Source organism: Mobula birostris, chromosome 5 (genome assembly GCF_030028105.1).
Source record: "Mobula birostris isolate sMobBir1 chromosome 5, sMobBir1.hap1, whole genome shotgun sequence".
NCBI lineage: Eukaryota > Metazoa > Chordata > Chondrichthyes > Myliobatiformes > Myliobatidae > Mobula > Mobula birostris.
In genome coordinates, this window is record NC_092374.1 from 31,360,390 (window position 1) to 31,380,782 (window position 20,393).

General features: G+C 41.3%; 1 protein-coding gene and 1 pseudogene across 9 annotated transcripts in view; one reads left to right on the forward strand and one right to left on the reverse strand.

The window, feature by feature from the left end:
• The window catches only part of LOC140197598 (microtubule-associated serine/threonine-protein kinase 4-like), a 437,605-nt gene that overhangs the window by 85,621 nt on the left and 331,591 nt on the right, over positions 1-20,393 (forward strand). For all 9 annotated transcript variants that reach the window (XM_072257798.1, XM_072257805.1, XM_072257800.1 and 6 more), the window contains exons 2-3: positions 9,781-9,934; positions 13,326-13,450. In XM_072257798.1, the coding sequence (XP_072113899.1) occupies positions 9,781-9,934; positions 13,326-13,450 (279 nt within the window). The remainder of the gene's footprint in view (positions 1-9,780; positions 9,935-13,325; positions 13,451-20,393) is intronic.
• Positions 17,529-17,960, reverse strand: LOC140197460 (sin3 histone deacetylase corepressor complex component SDS3 pseudogene; annotated as a pseudogene).

The window sequence follows — 20,393 nt, forward strand, 5'->3', positions numbered from 1 at the left end:
ACGACGTCGACAAACACATAGAAGAGCATAGAGAAACCCTTACCAACGAGGAACTCGAAGATCTGCTGAAATCCTCTACAGAAGATGATGCAGAAGTTTTAGAGGAGACAGAGCCATCAGTTTGGATACTTGAAAAATTTGCAGCCATTTTTCAACAGGCATGAGTGTTAAAGGATATGATGCTCGAGTACAATCCTTCGATGGAACGAAGCCTCCGTGTCACCCGAGGGATAACAGCATGCCTACAACCACTACAAGATTTGTTTGATGATGCAAAGAAAAAGAAGAGACAGCTTCTTATAACAATGTTTCTAACTAAAGCATCTGCAATTGTGAAGCCTCGACCTTCAACGCTTGAAGATCCTCCGCCCTCAACCTCCACAGATCCTGACCTTGGTATTATTGAGCCTCCTCCAAAGTGTCATTATTCCCTAAACAATACAGTATAACAACTATTTACATAGCACTTACATTGTATTACGTATTATAAGTAATTTGGAGGTGATTTAAAGTATACGGGAGGATGTGCGTAGGTTATATGCAAATGCTACGCCATTTTATATAAGGGACTTGAGCATCTGCGGATTTTCGTATCTGCGGGGGGTCCTGGAACCAATCCCCCACGGATACCGAGAGATGACTGCATATAAGTGGTAGGGAATATGGAAGGAAAGCTGAGTGTTAATCACCATGAAAAAGAGTAAACAATCATAGCTCCTACATAAAATCATAATGATGCAGTAAGATGTAAATACAATGGTAGTTTTGATGTGCATGCACATTGAGCAGTCTGCTGCCAAAACCTGAGCTGCTTTCCATATATTGGCCAATTGATCATATCATGTAAAGATTCTTCTCATTTTTAGTTCTATTATTTTCTTGCTTGAATTGTGTCGTTGTCAGGCCCAAGTTTGGGTTGGAGAAGGAGGTGGGTGTAGAAGATGCTAAAACTGAACTGTGCTTGAAAGAAAATTGCAACCCATTTACAAAGAACAAGGTTTTAATGTAATTGCAGATTAAGCAAAATGCTGGAGTTACACAGTAGGTTGGGCAGCATCTGTGGAGAGAGAATCATATTTTAATATAACTGGACATGAAGAAGATATGCACATTACAAGTTGTAGAGGGGTGTGAAGAGCAAAGGGAATGCCAGTGAAAACCAAATCCAGAGGTACAGAATCTGATGGCACTGTCAGGGGTTGATGAATGCTTGTCAGTCCTGGCTAATTGGGGGAATGTAGTTGGGGCGTGATAAAGGAGACTGACACAGTTCTGGATATGACAATGAACTATTCATTGTTCACAACTACCACTGGATTACATTTTATTGTATCATTATGATTTTTTTACACCATCCCTTAGATAGGAATTGTGAATGTTCACTCTTTTTCATGGTGATTAGTGCTGAGCTTTCATTCTCTATTTCCTACCTTTATGTAAGATGGGAAAATGAATGCTCAGTAGATCTGACTGCATCTGTGGGGTGAGAAAATATGAGTTAATATTGCATATGGCTAACATTAGATCACAACCGGCTGGTTCTAACCCTAGCAAAAAAAATGCTTGTTATTGGAATTTGATAGATTCAGTAATGGGTCCCAAAGGCTGCAAATTCTGAGATGCATGCTGTGATGCTGTTCTTCAAGTTCGAACATTGCAGTAAGAACACAGAGGTGGGAGTGAGATGGAGTGACGGGGAACTGGAGGTTCTGGGCCACACTTCTGAACAGAACAGTATTAACTCTTTTGCACGTCTTCCAATTTTGGATATTGCCTTTGGTATTGACATTGTTGTCTGCCTTGTATAGTTGAAACCATGTCTAATGAGGAAAGGTTGATTGAGCTAGGGCTTCTCTCTTTGGAGTGAAGGAGAATGAGGCAACTTGACAGGTGTATCAGGTAATAAGAGGCTTTGGTAGCGTGGACAGCCAGTGCCTTTTCTTTTACCAGGATGGCTGTTCCTAATACCAGAGCACCCATTTAAGATGAGTGGAGAAAAGTTTAGAGGAGATATCAGAGATAGATTTTTTTTTTTTACAGTGGTGGGTGCCTGGAAATACTGCTGGGGGTGGTAGGTCGAGGCAGATACATTAGTTCATTAGCTTCATTTTAATATCAGAGAAATGTATATAATGTACATCCTGAAATTCTTCACAGACGGGTACAGTATTGAAGAGACTGGTAGGTAAACATATTGGTGAAAGAAAAATGAGGATTATATGCTATGTGTGGTAACTTCTACTTCGAAAAAGGCACATTTGACAAATTCATGCCCAAAGAAACCACTTTATCTCGAACGTCAGAACTGTTATGTATATACAGAGGCTTTCACAACCCATATGGCACGGCAGGAACACTATATACAAAGCACACCAGAAGTAAAAAGAATGGAAGCAAAACCCCCCATTATTCTAATTAGTATTAACTTATTTTTAATAATGCTCACATTACAACGTTCCTGCTGAACTGTGTCTATGCCCACCTGGACAAGCCAGCGAGCACTGTGAGGGTCATGTTTTTTTGACTTCTCCAGTGCGTTCAACATAATGTACTGGGTGGGCACAGGAGTACATCCAGCCAGAGACTCATTCCACCGAGATGCAACACAGAGCGTCATAGGAAGTCATTCCTGCCTGTGGCCATCGAACTTTACAACTCCTCCCTTGGAGGGTCAGACACCCTGAGCCAATAGGCTGGTCCTGGACTTATTTCATAATTTACTGGCATAATTTACATATTACTATTTATGGTTCTATGACTATTTATTATTTATGGTGCAACTGTAACGAAAACCAATTTCCCCTGGGATCAATAAGGTATGACTACTACTACTACTCCCCCTTTAAAATCCAACATTCCCCAAATGTAAAAAAACTTGGAAATAAAAACAGTGGTGTTATTAACTTGCGTACCCCAGAAAACTTATACTAGTATCTCAAACAGTTTATCAATACAAAACATCTGGAAAATGTGGCAGATTCAACATTCAATCTAACAACAACAAAAAAAAACTGTCCTGTCAAAGATTCAGTCTGTCAGGAGGTTTACGAGCACACTGTGCTGCGATCTGCGCACTACCCCCGGTGACCCAGCAGGCACCGCTGGTGAGGGTGTCTGGTTTTGGGGGCATGAGAGGGGTCTGTGTGTTTGCGTGAGAATGTCCATCCTCCTCAGGGGACCCCGCCCCCTCTGCCAGTGTCTTGCCCTCTGGCAAAGTCACTGGTGGACATGTTTACACCGTAGTCTGTCTCACAAGTGGAAATTCCATGGAACTGTCTGCCTCTGAGCCGGTATCATGACGCAGGCGCACATGGTCCTAATGTCTGCAGAAAACACGCCCATCAGTCAGCTTATCAACATAGGAGACGGGACCACTGTGCTTAAGAATAACCCCAGGCAGCCATTACTGATTGTTTCTCACATAGACATTGTCATCCGGTTTTAACTATCTCTCGCGCGCATGTTGATCATGTCCCTCCTTCTGCTTTTCCTGCTTTCTCTCCACTTTTGCCTTCATGTCCAGGCGCAGCAGGCGCAATCTTGACTTGGGCCTACACCCCATCAGCATCTCTGCTGGAGTGCAGGGAGTCGTAGTCTGTGGTGTGAGGCGGTATTTAAACAGGAAAAGTGAAAGCGGAATGCTAACAGAGTCCCCTGTCATTCGCCTCAGGCCTTCCTTCACTGTCTGAAACAACCCGCTCAGCCAAACCATTTGAGGCTGGGTGGAAAGGGGCCGTCCGAATGTGATGAATGCCATTCTGCTGTATGAACTCACTGAACAGTTCACTGGTGAACGTCGGGCCGTTATCAATAACCAGAGTGTCAGGCAACCCGTCGTCTGCAAACACTTGCCTATGTTTGTCTATGGTTGATGGAGCTGTGATGTTGCTCATGATGTGATCTCCGATCCATTTAGAATGCGCACCTACCATTACAAGAAACATCTGCTCCACAAAGGGCCAGCAAAATCCAAATGTAGCCTAGACCAGAAGTGGTCTGGCCACTGCCATGGGTGCAAAGGAACTGGCGGTGGCATATTCTGATTAGTCTGACATTGCATGCATGATTTTACCTTGTTCTCCAGATCCTGATCCATTCTTGGCCACCAAACGTAGGATCTTGCAAGGCTTTTCATTCAAGACACACCTGGATGATTCTCATGAATTTCCTCCACAATTTGTGAATGGCCAGGGGGAGGCACGATGACCCTTGCCCCCCCCCCCCAGAAAATGCAGCCATCCTGCTGCAGACTGAGTTCTGTCATGTGTTTGGCATAAGGCCTCAGTTCCTCTCCTTTCACAACTCTGGGCCAACCTTGTAAAAGAAAAGTCTTGACTTGGGACAGGACTGGGTCCCTCTCTGTCTACTGCTTGATTTGGGTCGCCTTTACAGGTGTCTCTGACAGCCTCTCCAAGCCTTGGGCAATCTCTAAGGCTTTCTTGAAAGTCAAAGGCAGTGTTGTATGTCGTCATTATTAATGCTGCATACCAGTCTATCACGGAGCATGTCATCCAACACCGCTCCGAAATCACAATGCTCTGACAGCTGCCGAAGCTCGGCCACAAAATTGGCCACAGACTGACCTGGCTTCCTGAAATGGCTGTGAAACTTACACCGCTGGACTATCACAGAAGGTTTTGGATTGTAGTGCCCACGAGCTTGACCAGTTCGTCATATGAAATGTCCCCTGGTTTCCACAGTGTGGCTAAATTCCCTATTAGCTTGTAAGTCTTCGCCTCACATGCACTCAGGAGAATAGAGCGCTTCTTAGCCTCCTCAGTAATTCCACTAGTACAGAAAAAGTGTCCCAACCTTTCCTCATACTCCGGCCAGTCCTCCGTTACCTCCACAAATTCACCGATAGTCCCAAATGTAGCCATCTGAACTTGAGGCTCCTTATCGGCGTTGCTTGCTCCCGTTCAAAACGCGCCGACATGTCCACAAAACCAGTTCACCTCATCACCAAAAATATGTGGTAACTTCTACTTTGAAAAAGGTACACTGGACAAATTCATGCCCAAAGAAACCGCTTTATCTCGAACGTCAAAACCGTTATGTGTATACAGAGGCTTTCACAACCTGTATGGCATGGCCGGAACACTATATACAAAGCACACCGGTGGTAAAAAGAACGGAAGTAAAAACCCCCCATTATCCTAATTAGTATTAACTTACTTCTAATGAGACTCACATTACAACACTATGTAGGTGGGAAGGGTTAGGTTAATTGTGGAGTAGGGCAAAAGGTCGGTGCAACATCGTAGTTGAAAGGGCCTGTACTGTGCTGTATGTTCTAAATGCAGTGTGGGTGATAACTTTATTCGACACATTTCTCTTCTGCAAAAGAACATTTACAATGCTAACACCGAATTCAAGAAAGAGTACAGCGGTTTAAATAAGATAGTAGGTACATTATTTATTATTTAGTTGAACAGTTTTAGTCCTTTGGAAAGGATGCAAGTTTAAACATGAGCCATATTACCATTTACATTGCACAACCCTCCAAATTTGTAATCTTATCAATGTTTGCTGACCTGAGGCTGAAGGTAAGGTGTAGCACAAGTGGATCCTGATGAACAGCTGCTGCTATGGCAGACCTCTTGGGGTGCATTTGAGATTTTCTAAGAATAATATCTGTGAAATTTAACTTTGCCACTGGCTGAAGGGATATTTGTATTCATGTTATTGTCCTAATATTTTTACTGCGCTGCTTTCTTCAGGGACCAACTGAGTGCCTGCTGCTCCCCATATTCAGTGGGGGGGGGGGAGTTAAATTTCATTTTCACTTATTAAATAAAACAAGTGCTCTCGGGAACGTGTAGCTGATAAGGAGACAGTGTAAGTCTGGCATTATCTTATTGCTTTGATAATTGGAATCATTTTATTCCCCAGTGGGCAGACAGTGGGAATTCCCTGTGTGCAATTTGGACATCTCCTACTATAGTTAGGATAGATGCAAAGCCAGTGGACACCTTCATAGCAAAGTTTGACACAATAATTTAGAAGCTGAGCCAAGATTTGACTTATTAGACCACCAGGGAGCTCTTTAAAACTCCGTTCAGTATTTCCTTTGTTGTAATAGAGGAATGTAACCAAATGCTCTGGCTCAAAACACCTTTGTGACTGTTCAGTACACCCTGTAGCACTGTGTGGTCAGCAACTTTTCATCGCTGGGTTGGGAATTGTATGGCTGGATTATGGCATTGGTTGTCAATATTCGTGCAAATTGAAAGCTGCTTTTTTGTTAACCTAAATTTCAATTTACAATGGCAATCGTTGAGAAGCAGACTGAATGATGTATGATTTTTCTTCAGCTGTGATTTTTGCTTTGTAAATCCTCTTGTGAAAAGGAAAATGTTTCTCGAAACCATGTAGTGAATATGGATTGCAGGGGCCGGGCGGTTTTGTTTGGGGACATGAGACAATGAGACAAACTGCTGGGCAAATTGTGCAGGTCAGGGAGGATATATGGAGGCAAAGGTCTGTTGATATTTCAGATCAAGATCTCTGCGTCAGGATAGAGTGTAGAGAAAAGGTGGCTAGTATAGGAAGTGAAAGGGAGATTTGAGACGAGGGTTAGTAGGTGATAGGTGGAATCAGATAAGAGAAAGATTATCTCATTCCAAAGACGTGGGTTAGGGTTAGCAAGTTGTAGGCAGGCTATATGGGTGTTGGAAGCATGGTGATTCTTGCAGGCTGATCCCAGCATTACTTCAGACTGAGTTGGTCATTAACTCAAACAGTGTATTAGATTAGATTCATCTTTATTGTCATCATGCAGAGTACAGATACAAAGCCAATGAAATGCAATTAGCATCTGACCAGAAGTGCAAAAGAATAGTATTATTTACAAAATAACTGCGAATAAAAAGTGCTACAGCACACAAATATAAAAGTACTGAGACAGTACAGTATGGGTGCAATACTGCTTAGTGCTGTGATGTACATTCAGCAGGGTCACAGCCTCAGGGAAGAAACTCTTCCTGTGCCTGCTGGTGCAGGAGCGGAGGCTCCTGTAGCGCCTACTGGATGGGAGGAGAGTAAAAAGTCCATGGTTAGGGTGAGATGCATTCTTGATAATGCTTTTCGTCCTGCCCAGGCAGCATTTATGGTAGATGTTCTCAATGGTGGGCAATTGGGTGCCGATAATCCGCTGGGCAGTTTTCACCACCCACTGGAGTGCTTTGCGGCCCGATACGGGACAATTGCCATACCACACTGAGATGCAGTTGGTGAGTATGCTGTCAATGGTACAGCGGTAAAAGTCCGTCAGTATCCTGGGACAGAGGTGAGCTTTCTTGATGCTCCGCAGGAAATAAAGGTGTTGTTACGTCTTTTTGATCAGGCTGGAGGAGTTCAGGGACCAGGTGAGATCATCGGAAATGTGGACACCAAGGAATTTGAAGCTTGATACACGCTCCACTACAGCTCTGATGAAGATGGGGGCATGAGTGTGGCTCCTAGCATGCCTGAAGTCCACAATGATCTCCTTGGTCTTCTGGGTGTTAAGGGCCAGGTTGTTATCAGCACACCATGCGGCCAGGTGCTGGACCCCATCCCTGTGGGCCGTCTTGTCATCACTCTGTTTCGATGTACAGTACTGTGCGAAATTGTTAGGCACATATAGCTGAAGTGCCTCTCACTTCGGCATAGTACTGTGGTAATTTTATATATTGCACTATGCTGCTGCCTCAAAAAAAGTTGTTTTATCACAGATGTGAGTGATGATAAACATTCTGATATGGGTCTGTATTGTGGACTGAGAGTGGGAAGGGGGAATCATGGTTGGGAAAAGGGGAAGGCAGAGGGGAGAGGGTGGGAAGCACCAGGGAGACCTTCTGTAATGATCAATAAGCCAATTGTATGGAATCAAATGACCTTGCCTGGTGTCTCAGGGCTGGGTGTGTCCCCCTGCTCCTGGCACTCCTCCTCTGCCCCCTGTCCCACACCCCTCCCCATGGTGCTCCTCCCTTGCCCCTCCTAATATTCTTTGCTCCCACCAGATTTACAAACTTGCTCTCTGCTCCACGTTGACAAATAAGACTGTTGTGCAAAAGTCTGAGGCACCCTAGCTATAAATGCATGCCAGAAACTTTTGCACAGTACTGTACATATGAAAAATAAAGCTGGTCCTTTGCAGCCTCCCCTGCCCCTACCTGCCCTGATGTGCCCAGATTTGTATCCCTCATCTGTTTCTACCAATCACCAATTGCCTGTCTCGAGATGCCCCTCCCTACTTTCTCTCACTGGCCTCTTCCCCCTCCTCTGCTACTGGGCTTTGCCTACCTGTCATTGCCCCCTCACCTGCTTCCATCTGTAACTTACCACCCCTCGTCTTATTCCCCCTCTCTTGTCTCTTTATGTAGGTTATCTTCCCTCTTCACGCTTAGCCCTGACGCAGAGTCTTGACCCAAAATATTATCCACCCTCTTGTCCCCACAGACGTTGCTTGACCTGTTGCGTTGCTCCAGTAGTTTGCTTTTCTCCCCAACCCCCCACCTTGGATTTGATTTGTTGTTTAAGTTTTGATCCTGTGCAGCTGAGCTGGATGCTAAATTCCCAGCATTATTCAAATTTGCAGTGAGCTGGTCACTGGCCTCCTGGGTGCCTGGTTGTTTGATCCCAGTGCTATTAGAAGCTGAGAATAATCCTTCACAGCAAGTGCAGATTTCTGTGCTTCAATGAACAAGGGAAGCCTCAGTCTGAAAAATGAACACGTTGGCTGAGTGTTGTAAAGGATGGGGAAGGAGGAGGGAGACGCTAATACAATTATCAGTGAGGAATCTGCTTAAAGATAAATCCTCCTGGATTTGGAAACTGTGCTTTATTGCAAATTGCACACTGTTTGGCATTCCCAGGAATCCTCATAAACTTAGACATTACTTGTGATTCTATTCTTTAAAAAAAACTCTTGACCAATTCTGATTTAGTTGAAAGCCTAGGATTCCCAACAACATCAAAAGCTCATGGAGAAGTGCTGGAGGGTTAGATGATTTCAGCATTCCTAAAAAGATAGGTACATTTCACCCATGGTGAATAGACTACCATGTGAAAATACCTTTTTTGCTTCTTCGAATACAGCAAGGAGATCTTAAGGCCATAAGAATATAGGAGCAGGCACAAGCCGCTTAGCTTCTCAAACCTGCCCCCCATTCAATAGGATGGCTGGTCTTCCCCAGACCTCAACTCCTCTGCCTTGCCAATGCCCGTAATTCCTGAACTTCCAAAAATGTCTCTGATACTTTTTTTTAATTCCCCCAGTGATCTAACCCTCACAACCCTTTGAGACAGAGAATTTTGGAGATTCACCACCCTCTGAAAAAGAAGTTCTGATACATCTCAGTATTAAAGGACTGCCTCCTAATTCTTGTAATAGGTTTGAGATCCGCCTTCTAATGAAAACTACTACAGATTGATTGTAATAATAGGGCTGAGTTAATGTAAAAAGATATAATGACATGGGGGTGAAACACAATTGACCATTCCTAATATTGAATTGGTGTATAAAATGTGATTATGGAATGACTCTTTCATTAGGGAATCACATTAAAAATGTCTGATATAAAGCTTGTTTATGTGCTAGAGCCTACATATTAGTGTTGATTGGTCTCTAGAAACTGTATAACTGTCTTCATATTTCTTGCAAGTTGTGTTACTATGAACCAAAGTAATTGAACATTATAAATACTGTTATTTGAAAAATACAAAAGCAGCAATTTTTATAGTTTACCTTAAATTGCTACTATAAATATAGTTTAATGTCTGTCTTTTATCTTCTAGTTTGACCACATCTTGTGCCCACCATCCTTCCCATTTCGGAAATCCAGCAACCCTGATCTTGCTTGTGGCTCTGGCAAAACTTTGAAATTTAACAGACAGCTAAGTGAAGATGCAAAGTATTTGAGACGTGGCAGTCTGGGGGGAGCCTTGACTGGTATGTAAAAGTAACTTTATTTTTTAAAGCTACTTAATAGATGTAAAAACCTTTTTGCTAGTAATAATCTGCTTGTTGGAAAATGAATTTTGTAAAATATGGAACTCTTTGTTCTACTTGTGTGTTCCTCCACGCTAGCATCACTTTTCATTACTGAGGAAAAAATCCACTACAAAACTTTTATTCTAATTAGCTGTCATGTTTGTCTTTTTCAAAGAATTGTGTACTTCATTTAGACCTGGCTGAATTACACGTTTGTAGTTTCTGAAGATATTTTGACCGATAAAAATCACTGCTTATTTTTAAGTAAATATTTTGATTTGCATTTTCTATTTTTGGGTTTTCACATTAGGATGTGGGGTTGAATTTTTGTTAATGGTAGCAGTATACAATTAAAAGTTCCATATAATCCTTAAACAGTAAGAAATATGTATAAATTAATAAATCATGCCTCTTTTAATCCCTTCTGTTAATTTGCAGTAATATTATTTAAAAAATCAGTGAAATATGTCTTTGCCCTTTTGATACAGTTATTGTAATAGAGATGCTAAAGAATTGTGATTATTGAAAGAAATATGTCATTAATCTGTGAAAATGGAGGTGTATATCACAAGTCCTGATTACGTGACCACTGACAGTATTGATCGTGGCTGGGGTCACCCATCTTGTAAAGACACTGCCCAGAAGAAGGCAGCGGCAAACCACTTCTTTAGGACAATTTTCCGAAAACAATCGTGGTCATAGACCACAGACTATGATTGCCTGCGTCATACGACACAGCACATAATGATGATGAATGAGGTGAAGTTGACATTTGAGTAAACATTGACAAAAAAACACTAATCCTGCCATGCTTTTCCAGTAAAGTGTTTACTCGTTTACTTAATGTTAATAATTCCTTCTGACTCGTATTTATTTTGATACAATGGTGTTAGGTTTGCAAAATCATGTTAGAGCACAGTACATGATTACCTTTTTCCCTGAAATACAAAACTGCTCTTAATGTGGGATATGCTTTTCTTACAGAACGACTGTTGTGCAAATAAACAGTGATAGTATGGTACAGATGTGTCTAAGTGTAACTAACATTTCTAATGAGGAATATAGAATGGCAAAGATCCGTGATGTAAATATTTATTGTGAGATTATGCATGCATAAAAGAGACACATGGGATGCTCATTATTGGGGTATAATGAAGGGAAACAACCCACTACATCTTTTTGCTATTATATTTAATATTTAAACAAATCTCATGACTTGTACTTTTCCTATTGATTCTTTGGGGAATTTCCAAATGGATGATGAAGATAACATGTATTGGGACCTGTGAAGTGCTTTGTTCTGTACCAATCAAAATGATTGAATGGAATCCCTTTGTAAATGTTGACAGCTGTCATATAACAGACAAAAGACCAATTGGAGGGTAATCATTTTGAATTAACATATTCAGTTTTTAAGACACGACATTAATGTGGATAACCTTGTGCATATCTGCTAGGTGATGCATTTTTGTGTGAAAAGTTAAACTGTGATAAACCTTCAATCAGATTGCGTAGAGTATCAGCAGAGATGGGAGCAGGAAAGATATCGTTCATCTATCAGAAACTTTTGATGATGAAGATGATGGAGACATAAATTTTTGGGTTAGCTGTGAAGGAACTGCAGTACCTTGGCCCCACCCCAAGGTTGCCCGTGAGGTTTGGACCGACGTTTCAGCAGATATTTCATCATGTTATGGCTGTAGACCAGATGCTGGTAAATGGGACAGCTACTTGATGTTGGCATGGACATTGTGGGCCAAAATATCTGCCTGTGTACTGTATGACTGTTTAACTCTGATATTCCTGGTGTCCTTTCCAAGGATCTTGAGTGACAGATGAGGAAATGAGTCAGTAAGACCCTTTAATCAGATTGTAAAGTCTTCACTGTGACACCTAAGAGACTAAACCAGAATATATAAGGCAGACAATTGTTTTCTTAGTTATTTTCACTGGTTTTGCTATGATGAATATCACACCATTCTCTGTGCATTGTAACAAAATACTTGTAGTACAGGACTTCCCAACATTTTTTTCTGCTATGGACCCATACCATTAACCAAGGAGTCTTTGGTCCTCGGGTTGGGAGCCCGGTCCTAGTGCATTCTGCCTACCTCTTATACATTTTCCAGGTAACATTCCTTTTGTAAATGGAGGTATGACTACAGTATTTTCTGTTATCGTAGGAACGCAGAATGACTGCTGGTGGATCCCTTTGGATCAGCTCCTCTTTGCGTCCTTCCATCTCTAGCCTTAGACTCCTCCTTGGAAGTTCTGCTCCTTGATTTGTTACCAATATATTATCATGAAAATTAAAATGATTGTTTCAATCCTTCTACCCTTTTGCATACCTTCCTTTGCTGTCTCTTCCCCCCCCCCAACCTCCTTAAACATCTTTTTATTCTAACTTATTGTAGTTCTGTTGGAACGCCAATGACCCAAAAATTCCCTGACCTCCTGCTTTGTTCCAGGAATTTGTTTTTGTTCAAATTTCAAAGTAAGTTTACTGTTATCATATGTATATGTTGCCATGCACTACCCTGAGACTCATTTTTGTGCAGGCCATCGCAGTAGAAAAAAAGAAATATAGCAGAATCAATGAAAAACTACACACAAGGACTCAGAAATAACCAATGTGCAAAAGAAGACAAACTGCAAATGCAAAAAAATTAATAATAATAAATAAATAATACTGAGAACACAAGTTGTACAGCCCTTGAATAATTGGCTCCTCTGATATTTTGCTTTGAGAGTTATCTGATGGTAACACCTTTAAGTAGTCATTCTGCTTTTGAATCCAAGCAGAATCATGGTCTTTTAGCGTGGAAACATGGGCCCAAGTCATCGGTGCCACCTGTATTGCCCAACAAGTTTGTCCTATCTGCCTTCATGTGGCCTATAGCCTGTCCGATCCAAGTACTTCTCCAAACAAGAGAAAATCAGCAGATGCTGGAAATCTGATCAATGGGCACAAAATGCTGGAGGAACCTAGCAGGCCCGGCAGCCTCCATGGAAAAAAGCACAGTTGACACTTGGGGCCGATCCAGTTTCTTTTAAACTTGGCTAATGTACCAGTCTCAACCACTATTTCTGGCAGCTCATTCCAAATGGGCTCTACCCTTCGCATGAAGACTCTGTTCCTCATGTGCTAGCTAGAGATATGCAGCTGAGTTCTGTTCAGTCCAGCATGTTCTGCGAAATGATGCAGCAGTACAAATTCTAATACTACCCTACCCAGGGACTGTAAGATCAGTTGGGTTTTGCCATGTAAGGCCACTTTGGAAAGAAGTGGCTCTGTTTTAAAGATGTGTGTGATTCTTTAGACTAATGGGAAACAAACTTTGTCCTACAGGAAAATATCTTCTTCCGGTTGCTTCAGCACAGGGTCCGTGGCAACAGACAATGGAGACGACAAATCTTGTTCGTATGCGCAGTCAGGCGCTGGGTCAGTCAGCTCCTTCTCTCACTGCCAGTTTGGTAAGTGCATCTTTTTAAGCTTTTGCATGTGTTCATAAAATAAATAGGGCCTGTGCTTGATAGATTGAGAAAGTAGTGCAAAAAATTCTAGTCACAACATTCATTTAATGTCTTGCTTGTTTTATTCCCTTTAAGTTTCCAAATCTCCTTGATTTAGAATTCACTGAATTGATGAGAAGCTATCTAAATCAAGGAAGAAATTCACTCAGATATTGTATGTGTATGTCTGTTTTTGGCCTGTGGGAGCAGAGGTCGAAAGTTTGTAAAGGACTATTATCATTGCAGATTTGTATGTGAATTCTGCCCCATTTCTAAGCCTGTTTTATTTTACATTGGTGTTCATAGTCGAAAATCTGTTGCCCAATGACTTTAGGACTGAACTGTATTGGAAGTACAGAAACATCTAGATAAAATATGTTACTGTTTTTATAAGTGGTATTTTCATATGCCTGACATCATTCATGAGTAATATGCTTTGTATGGCAGTATAGAGAGCAATAAAAAGAAAATGCTGTTATTGTATTTTTACAATGGTACATGGCAGCACACAGAAAATGAATGACTTTTGGAGATGTTGTGATCCAGTTTGGGAATTTAAGTGCAAGAGCATTTAGATCTCGACAACAAATTTCACGACAAATGTCAGTGACATTAAACCTGATTCTGAGATTCTGATGAGCATCTTTGACCTGGTATTTTGTTTGCCTGTTACTGACAGGAGCTCATCATCTCAGCTGTTTTATCCTGAGCTCTGTCACAATAAGAGATTGCCAGGAAGATGCAGGGAATGATTCAATTATGTTCTCAAAGCTTTCAAAAAGAGTAACATCTCTTGCAAGTTATATGAATTGTCACTTCAAGATTACTCAATTTGGGTTACACTGAGAATTCAGGACAGTACAGAAACTAAGCGTAAATATTAGGAGGAGCATATCATCTCCTGAGCTGCTCACCTCCCTTGCTGTTGAGCATCAATTGTCCATCAGTGGTATGCTCTGCATTTCCCACTTTGGCCTCATCAACTGCCTTAGAGTCCACAAAACTGGAGCTGGAAGCCTGTCCCCTAAATCCTGAGGGTCCAGCAAAGAGCAAGAAGACTGATAATTTATAAATAAAACATTGTACAGTGTGGACACTGATGATAAATTAGAAATCCAATGTTTAGTAAAAGAGAGTCTTGTACAGAACTTTAGGGAAACTGATCCAAATGCTGATAGGGCAGGACAATTTAATTCTGAGGCATATGCAGTTAAACGCATGCATCTTGTACCTTGCTTCTGCCGCCGCCTTCATCTGAGATTTGACAACATAAAATGAAATGGGAACTCTGTGTTAATACTGTTTCTATGTACCAAGCAATAACAAGTTTGCGTTAATACAAATACCTATCCAATATTTTTGAGGGGAGATAGATGGAATTTACAAAGGATATTGTTGGATTAAGAATGAAGGATAGATCTATATGGAAAACCATGGTCACCAACGTCCACATCGGATATGGTACCTAGACAGACAGCCAGACATTGTTGGATTAAGTGAGGTAGATTTTGACAGAAGGGATGTAAGGAGGGAAATGTGAGGTTAAAAACTTTGGTAGAAAGTATAGAAGGACAGAATGTTGTTGATGTAGTCAATGGCTTTGCAGTGTCATAATACAAAGGGAATATTGTGTATAGTTCTGGTCACCACACTACAAGTGGGATGTGGTAACCAGTAGAGGGAATACAGAAGAGACTCGCCAGCATTTTGCCTAGAATGGAGGGATGTAGTTGTAAAGAGTGATTTGCTAGGCTAGGTTTACTCTCACTGAAATGTAGGAGCCTGAAGTACAAGCTTATGGAGGTTTCTAAAATTATGAAGGGCATATGGTTTGTGTATTTTGCTTTACAAACCTAGTGGGTCCTAAAAATTTTAAAGTGATATGAAGACAGCAAAGTCTGAGGAAGAAATACAGAATGAAACGTTTCAGGTGTTGATCTGCCCAGTGATGAAATGAAGGACCTAGACAGGACTATTTGCCCATTTGCTCCTCAAAGCTGTTACCAATTGGTTGAAATTGAGCAGTGTGGTATTGGGTGTCGTGGTCACATCGCGGTTAGCATGATGCAGTTACAGCATGGGGCATTCTGAAGTTCAGATTTCAGTTCTGGCACCATCTGTAAGAAATTTGAACGTTCTCCCTGTGATTGCGTGGGTTTCTTCTGAGTGCTTCAGTTTTCTCCCACAGTCCAAAGACGTACTGATTAGTAGGTTAATTGGGTATTGTAAATTGTTCTATGATTAGGCTTGCGTTAAATAGGTGGGTTACAGGCTGTGCAGCTCAATGGGCCAGAAGGGCCTGTTGTATCATCAATCAATCAATCAAAAGTAGTCAGAAACTTTCCATCTAGAATGGGGGTGTGGTCTCAGATTAGAGGGCACAGGTTTAAGGTGAGAGTAAAGACATTTGTTGGAGATCTTGGGGCAGGGTAGTGGGTATCTGCTGGCTGCTGCTAACAGTGGCAGCAGATACAATGTTTAAAAGGCATTTGGATGAGTGTGTGGATAGGAAAGACACGAGGCGTATAGACCTAATGTGGGAAAATGAGACTATTATATGATGGCGAGAATAAAGTGGGCTAGAAAGAAATAAAATGTTCAGGGGAAAAAAAAATAAAGTGGGCTGAAGGTGTCGATTCCTATGCTATTGTGTTTCTATGACTTTATGAAACATTTACTAATTTTGTGCTTGTGTTCAGTCTCCTCCCAATTATTTCTGAGTTAAAAAAATGTTTTACATTTATGTTGTTGATGTCTTTTCGTCTGAATGTAAGTGGTTAAATTGGCAGGTATGGGAAATATATAGTCATGAAATAACTTAAAGTGGTCTTGAAATACCAGGATGTATGTGAATCAGTGAAATATAGAGCTAGGAGTCCGTGAGGGACAAGCAAATTCTGAGTGGCAAAGGCCAACTGTGAAATATATTTGGGAAACAGCTGAATTGAAGGCATAGTTGAGAAGTGGAAAAGTAATGGTGCTTATTGTGTATGTGGCATGGTTACACAAAAGTGCTGTTAATAAAAACGCTGGAGATGGGAGCTAAGGTTCATGGTTCTTTACTGGCAGAAACTGAACTCGGCGCACAGGTACAGATCAATACGCACCTAATAGCGCATTCAACGACGTGTTACTAAAACATAAAGTAGTCCCTTATTATACTGTAGGCTATACGGTACACTCCTCCCCTTTTATTTTAATAGTGTATGAGCTTTTTTTTTACTGGGGCATTATGCTAAACAAATATGTTTACCCTTAACATACAAACATACAAAATTTGTTCACTTAGCAACTTAATAATGTCAAATTATAACAAAGTAACTTAGTATCAAATTATAACAAGCCTTTTTTTAACTTTTGGTCTAAGACCAATTTATAACTCAAGTCTCGGGGTGGGGGGCGTATCTTCTCTGCCTCTCCGGGTAACATCTGTCAATAAACTTGTTTGTTTTAATACAGATTTCCATATAAAAGTCATAAAAAGTTGAGCTCTGAGCATAGGGAGTTAAGAATATGTGTGCCTCCAACTTGCTAAGAGTTCTAGGCAGCAGATTGTCTCTGTATAATGAAGACTCCTCTGTGCAACTGTCCTAGATATATACGCATCTTTGTGCTATCACTTGTCTTCCTTACCCATATCTCATTTGTTCTGACTAAGCTAATTACACAGCCATTCTTCGTATTCTCTTAGATTCTGAATAGATAGCTTGACCTTTATGATACCATCTCATCGTAATATAACTTTCCATCTTCTATTCGTGCTTCATATCTTTGTGCTAGTGACTCAGCAGGAGTGTTGGGAAGGTGCTCAGGAGAAGATGGAGATGCTGGTCTTTTTGGAGATTTAAGCTTATTGAGAGTTCACAGATCGTCCATTATCTGTTCATCTGTTAACAAGTAATTTAACTGTGCAGGTGCAGGTTTTCGTCTTTTGTCTCTAATTGGAGCAGGGTCATTAGGTCTCCTCCTTAGTTTCCTGGTCATTATTGGCTTTACTTCCATAGAATCTCCTGTGAGCTCCATTGTTAGCCTCTCATTCTTAATCATTTTTTTTCTGTTCTTCTAACTCAATCTTTTTATCTTCAAATTCCTTCACTGCTGCTTTCTTCTCTTTAATATAATTCCTTTCCACTTGTTCTGTCTCCAGTTGCGGAAAAAGCTCTGCATCTCGTATCCTTTCCTTGTATTGTTTATCTAGTTTCTTCATCCTTTTCTGATACTCCTGCAAAGTAACTTCCTGTAGCTGCTGTAGCTGTCTTTTGAGAGATGTCAATTTCTCCTGGTACTTCTGCTCTTTTACTTCCAGGTAGTCTTCATCATCCTGCTTATTGGCAATATCTGTCTCCCTTGCATCCTCTGTATCTTCATCCGAGTCATGGCCACGGATACCATGTTCGTCCTCACCGTTGACGTCTAGCTCCTCCTCGTTGTTGTAGTAGTTGACAATAGGTGAGAGGAGAGCTGCGGACATCTTCCCCACCAAGCTGCCCTCCTTTGTTAACACATCTAGTGCCAAGCCAACTGGATTTTCCTGAGCCATTCACGTCCCAACAACTGTGGTCCTCCATTTTCCAGTACATAGGGGTTCAGCTGCTGTGTTTTATCTCTGTAGGTCACTGTCATTTTAATTTTTCCTTTGGGACGCACTTTCTAACCTGCGTAAGTCTTTAGCAGTAGTTTAGTTCGTTTCAGAGATATGTGAGAAAATAGGCGTTTGTAGTCGTGTACAGAGATCACAGTTAAAGCTGAGCCTGTGTCCAACTCCATTTTCAGTCTCACGCCTTGCCACTTGTGGAGTGATCCTTATTACTCTTCAACCACCTGTCTCTTTCATGCTGTGAAGTTGCAGACAAGACAATTCACTTTTGTCTGATTCGTTTTCATCAGAACTGCTTTCTTCCATTTTGTGTACATTTTGTTGTGTTTTCCTTTCTGGGGTTTCTTGTTTCTCTGTATTTTGTCCTTTTTCTGCTGTTTATTAGCTTTGCATACTCTGCCAGTGTGGCCCTGTTTGCCACAGTTTATGCATTCTTTGTCTTTAAACCAACAGTCATCAGGGTCATGTGACATGTTCCCACAACGGTAACATTTCTTTCCTTCATTTCTGTTCAGTGACATTTCATTCCTAGCATATTCCAGAGATTTTTGTTGTATCTCTGAAGCACCCCGTGCTGCTATTTCCGTTGATATTGCAATGTTCAGTGCCTTCTTTAACGTAAAGTCTTTTTCACCCAGGAGCTTCTTCTGTGTGGTTTCACAGTGCATGCCACACACTAACCTGTCCCTCAATGCGTCTGATAGACCAGCTCCAAATTGACAATGTTCTGATAATTTGCGCAATTCAGCGCAATATTCAGAAATGCTTTCATTTTTGCTCTGATTCTGTTTGTGAAATTTAAGTATTTCAGCAATGACCAGTGGTTTGGGGTTTAAATGCTGTTGGAGAGTGTCCACTATTTGCTTGAACATTTTGTCAGCTGGCTTTTCAGGGGTTAACAAGCTCCGTAGCAGCCTGTATGTTTTTGCTCCCATTATACTGAGTAAGACGCTGGCTTTCTTTTCATCATTAACACCGTTAGCCTCACAATAGAACTCCACTCTCTCAATGTAAGTTGCCCAGCCTTCAATGCCACCACCAAATGCTGTAATGGTTCCAATCATCGCCATCTTTTTAATGTTAATTTAGTCCCGTTTTCCCCCCTTTTCTTGACTCGTGTCCTTTTTGCTAGCGCCACGAGCGCAGTTTGTCTAGATGTGTGTGTCGCACCTTTTTTCATACTGTAGCAGTCTTTCTGTATAATATACCTGTTAGTTCTTTTCAGATTTTCATTAAATAGCTTCAACCCTGCCCCAATTACAAATGAGAATTTTCCATTGTGTCTGTTCTGACATTTTCATGCCGCATTGTCATGCTGCAGGTTTTCCACTGCCCTGATGCTCTCTCTGTCTTAATTACTTCTTCAGTTGTCTCTTAAATGTTGTCATGATCTACATTGCATGTGTTTCTTGAGGCAAATTATCTGATTATTTATTATTTTATTTATTGAGATACAGCGCAGAATTGGCCCTTCCGCCCCTAGATCCACGCCACCCAGCAACCCCAGATTTAACCCTAGCTGAATCGTGGGACAATTTACAATGACCAGTTAACCTACCAACTGGTATGGCTTTGAACTGTGGGAGGAAACTGCAGAACCATGAGGAAACACACACAGTCAAAGGGAGAGAGAACTTACAAACTCCTTACAGACAGCAGCGAGAATGTTCTCTGTGTAGTTTTCTTTTACTCCTCAAACTTGTTTGGGAATTTTTAAACTGATCATCTAATTTGAGCATAAAGATGCTCACTGACCACAGCCACCCATTTACACCGATCCTGTTTTAATCCTTCCTTTATTCTCCAGATCTTCTTCACCCCCCCCCCCCCACACCTCACTTAATGACATAGGATGAATTTATGGCGATCAATTGACCTAGCAAACTGGGAAACAAGAACATAGAGCAAACCATGTAATCACAGGATGAACACGAAGACTCCATACAGACACCATTTGAGGTCAGGAGTGAACCTAGGCAGAAGCTCTGTTAACCACACCGCTGTATTCAATGTCAGAGTTGTACATAGTTTGTTTCCTGAGATGGATATAAAATTATCCATTTACATTTACTACAAAAAACTGAGTCCCATAGCTGCCTTGACTATACTTCTCTCTTCCTTGTCTCTTGTAAGAATACCACCCCTTTCTACAACTTTCTCTCGCTGCTACATCTCTTCTCAAGATGAGACCTTCCACTCCAGGACATTGAAGTGTCCTCCTTCAGGAAATTTGGCTTCCTTTCTATTGTGGTTGATAACGCCCTCCTTTATGTTCCTTTCATTTCTTGGACATCTGCTCTCAAGCCC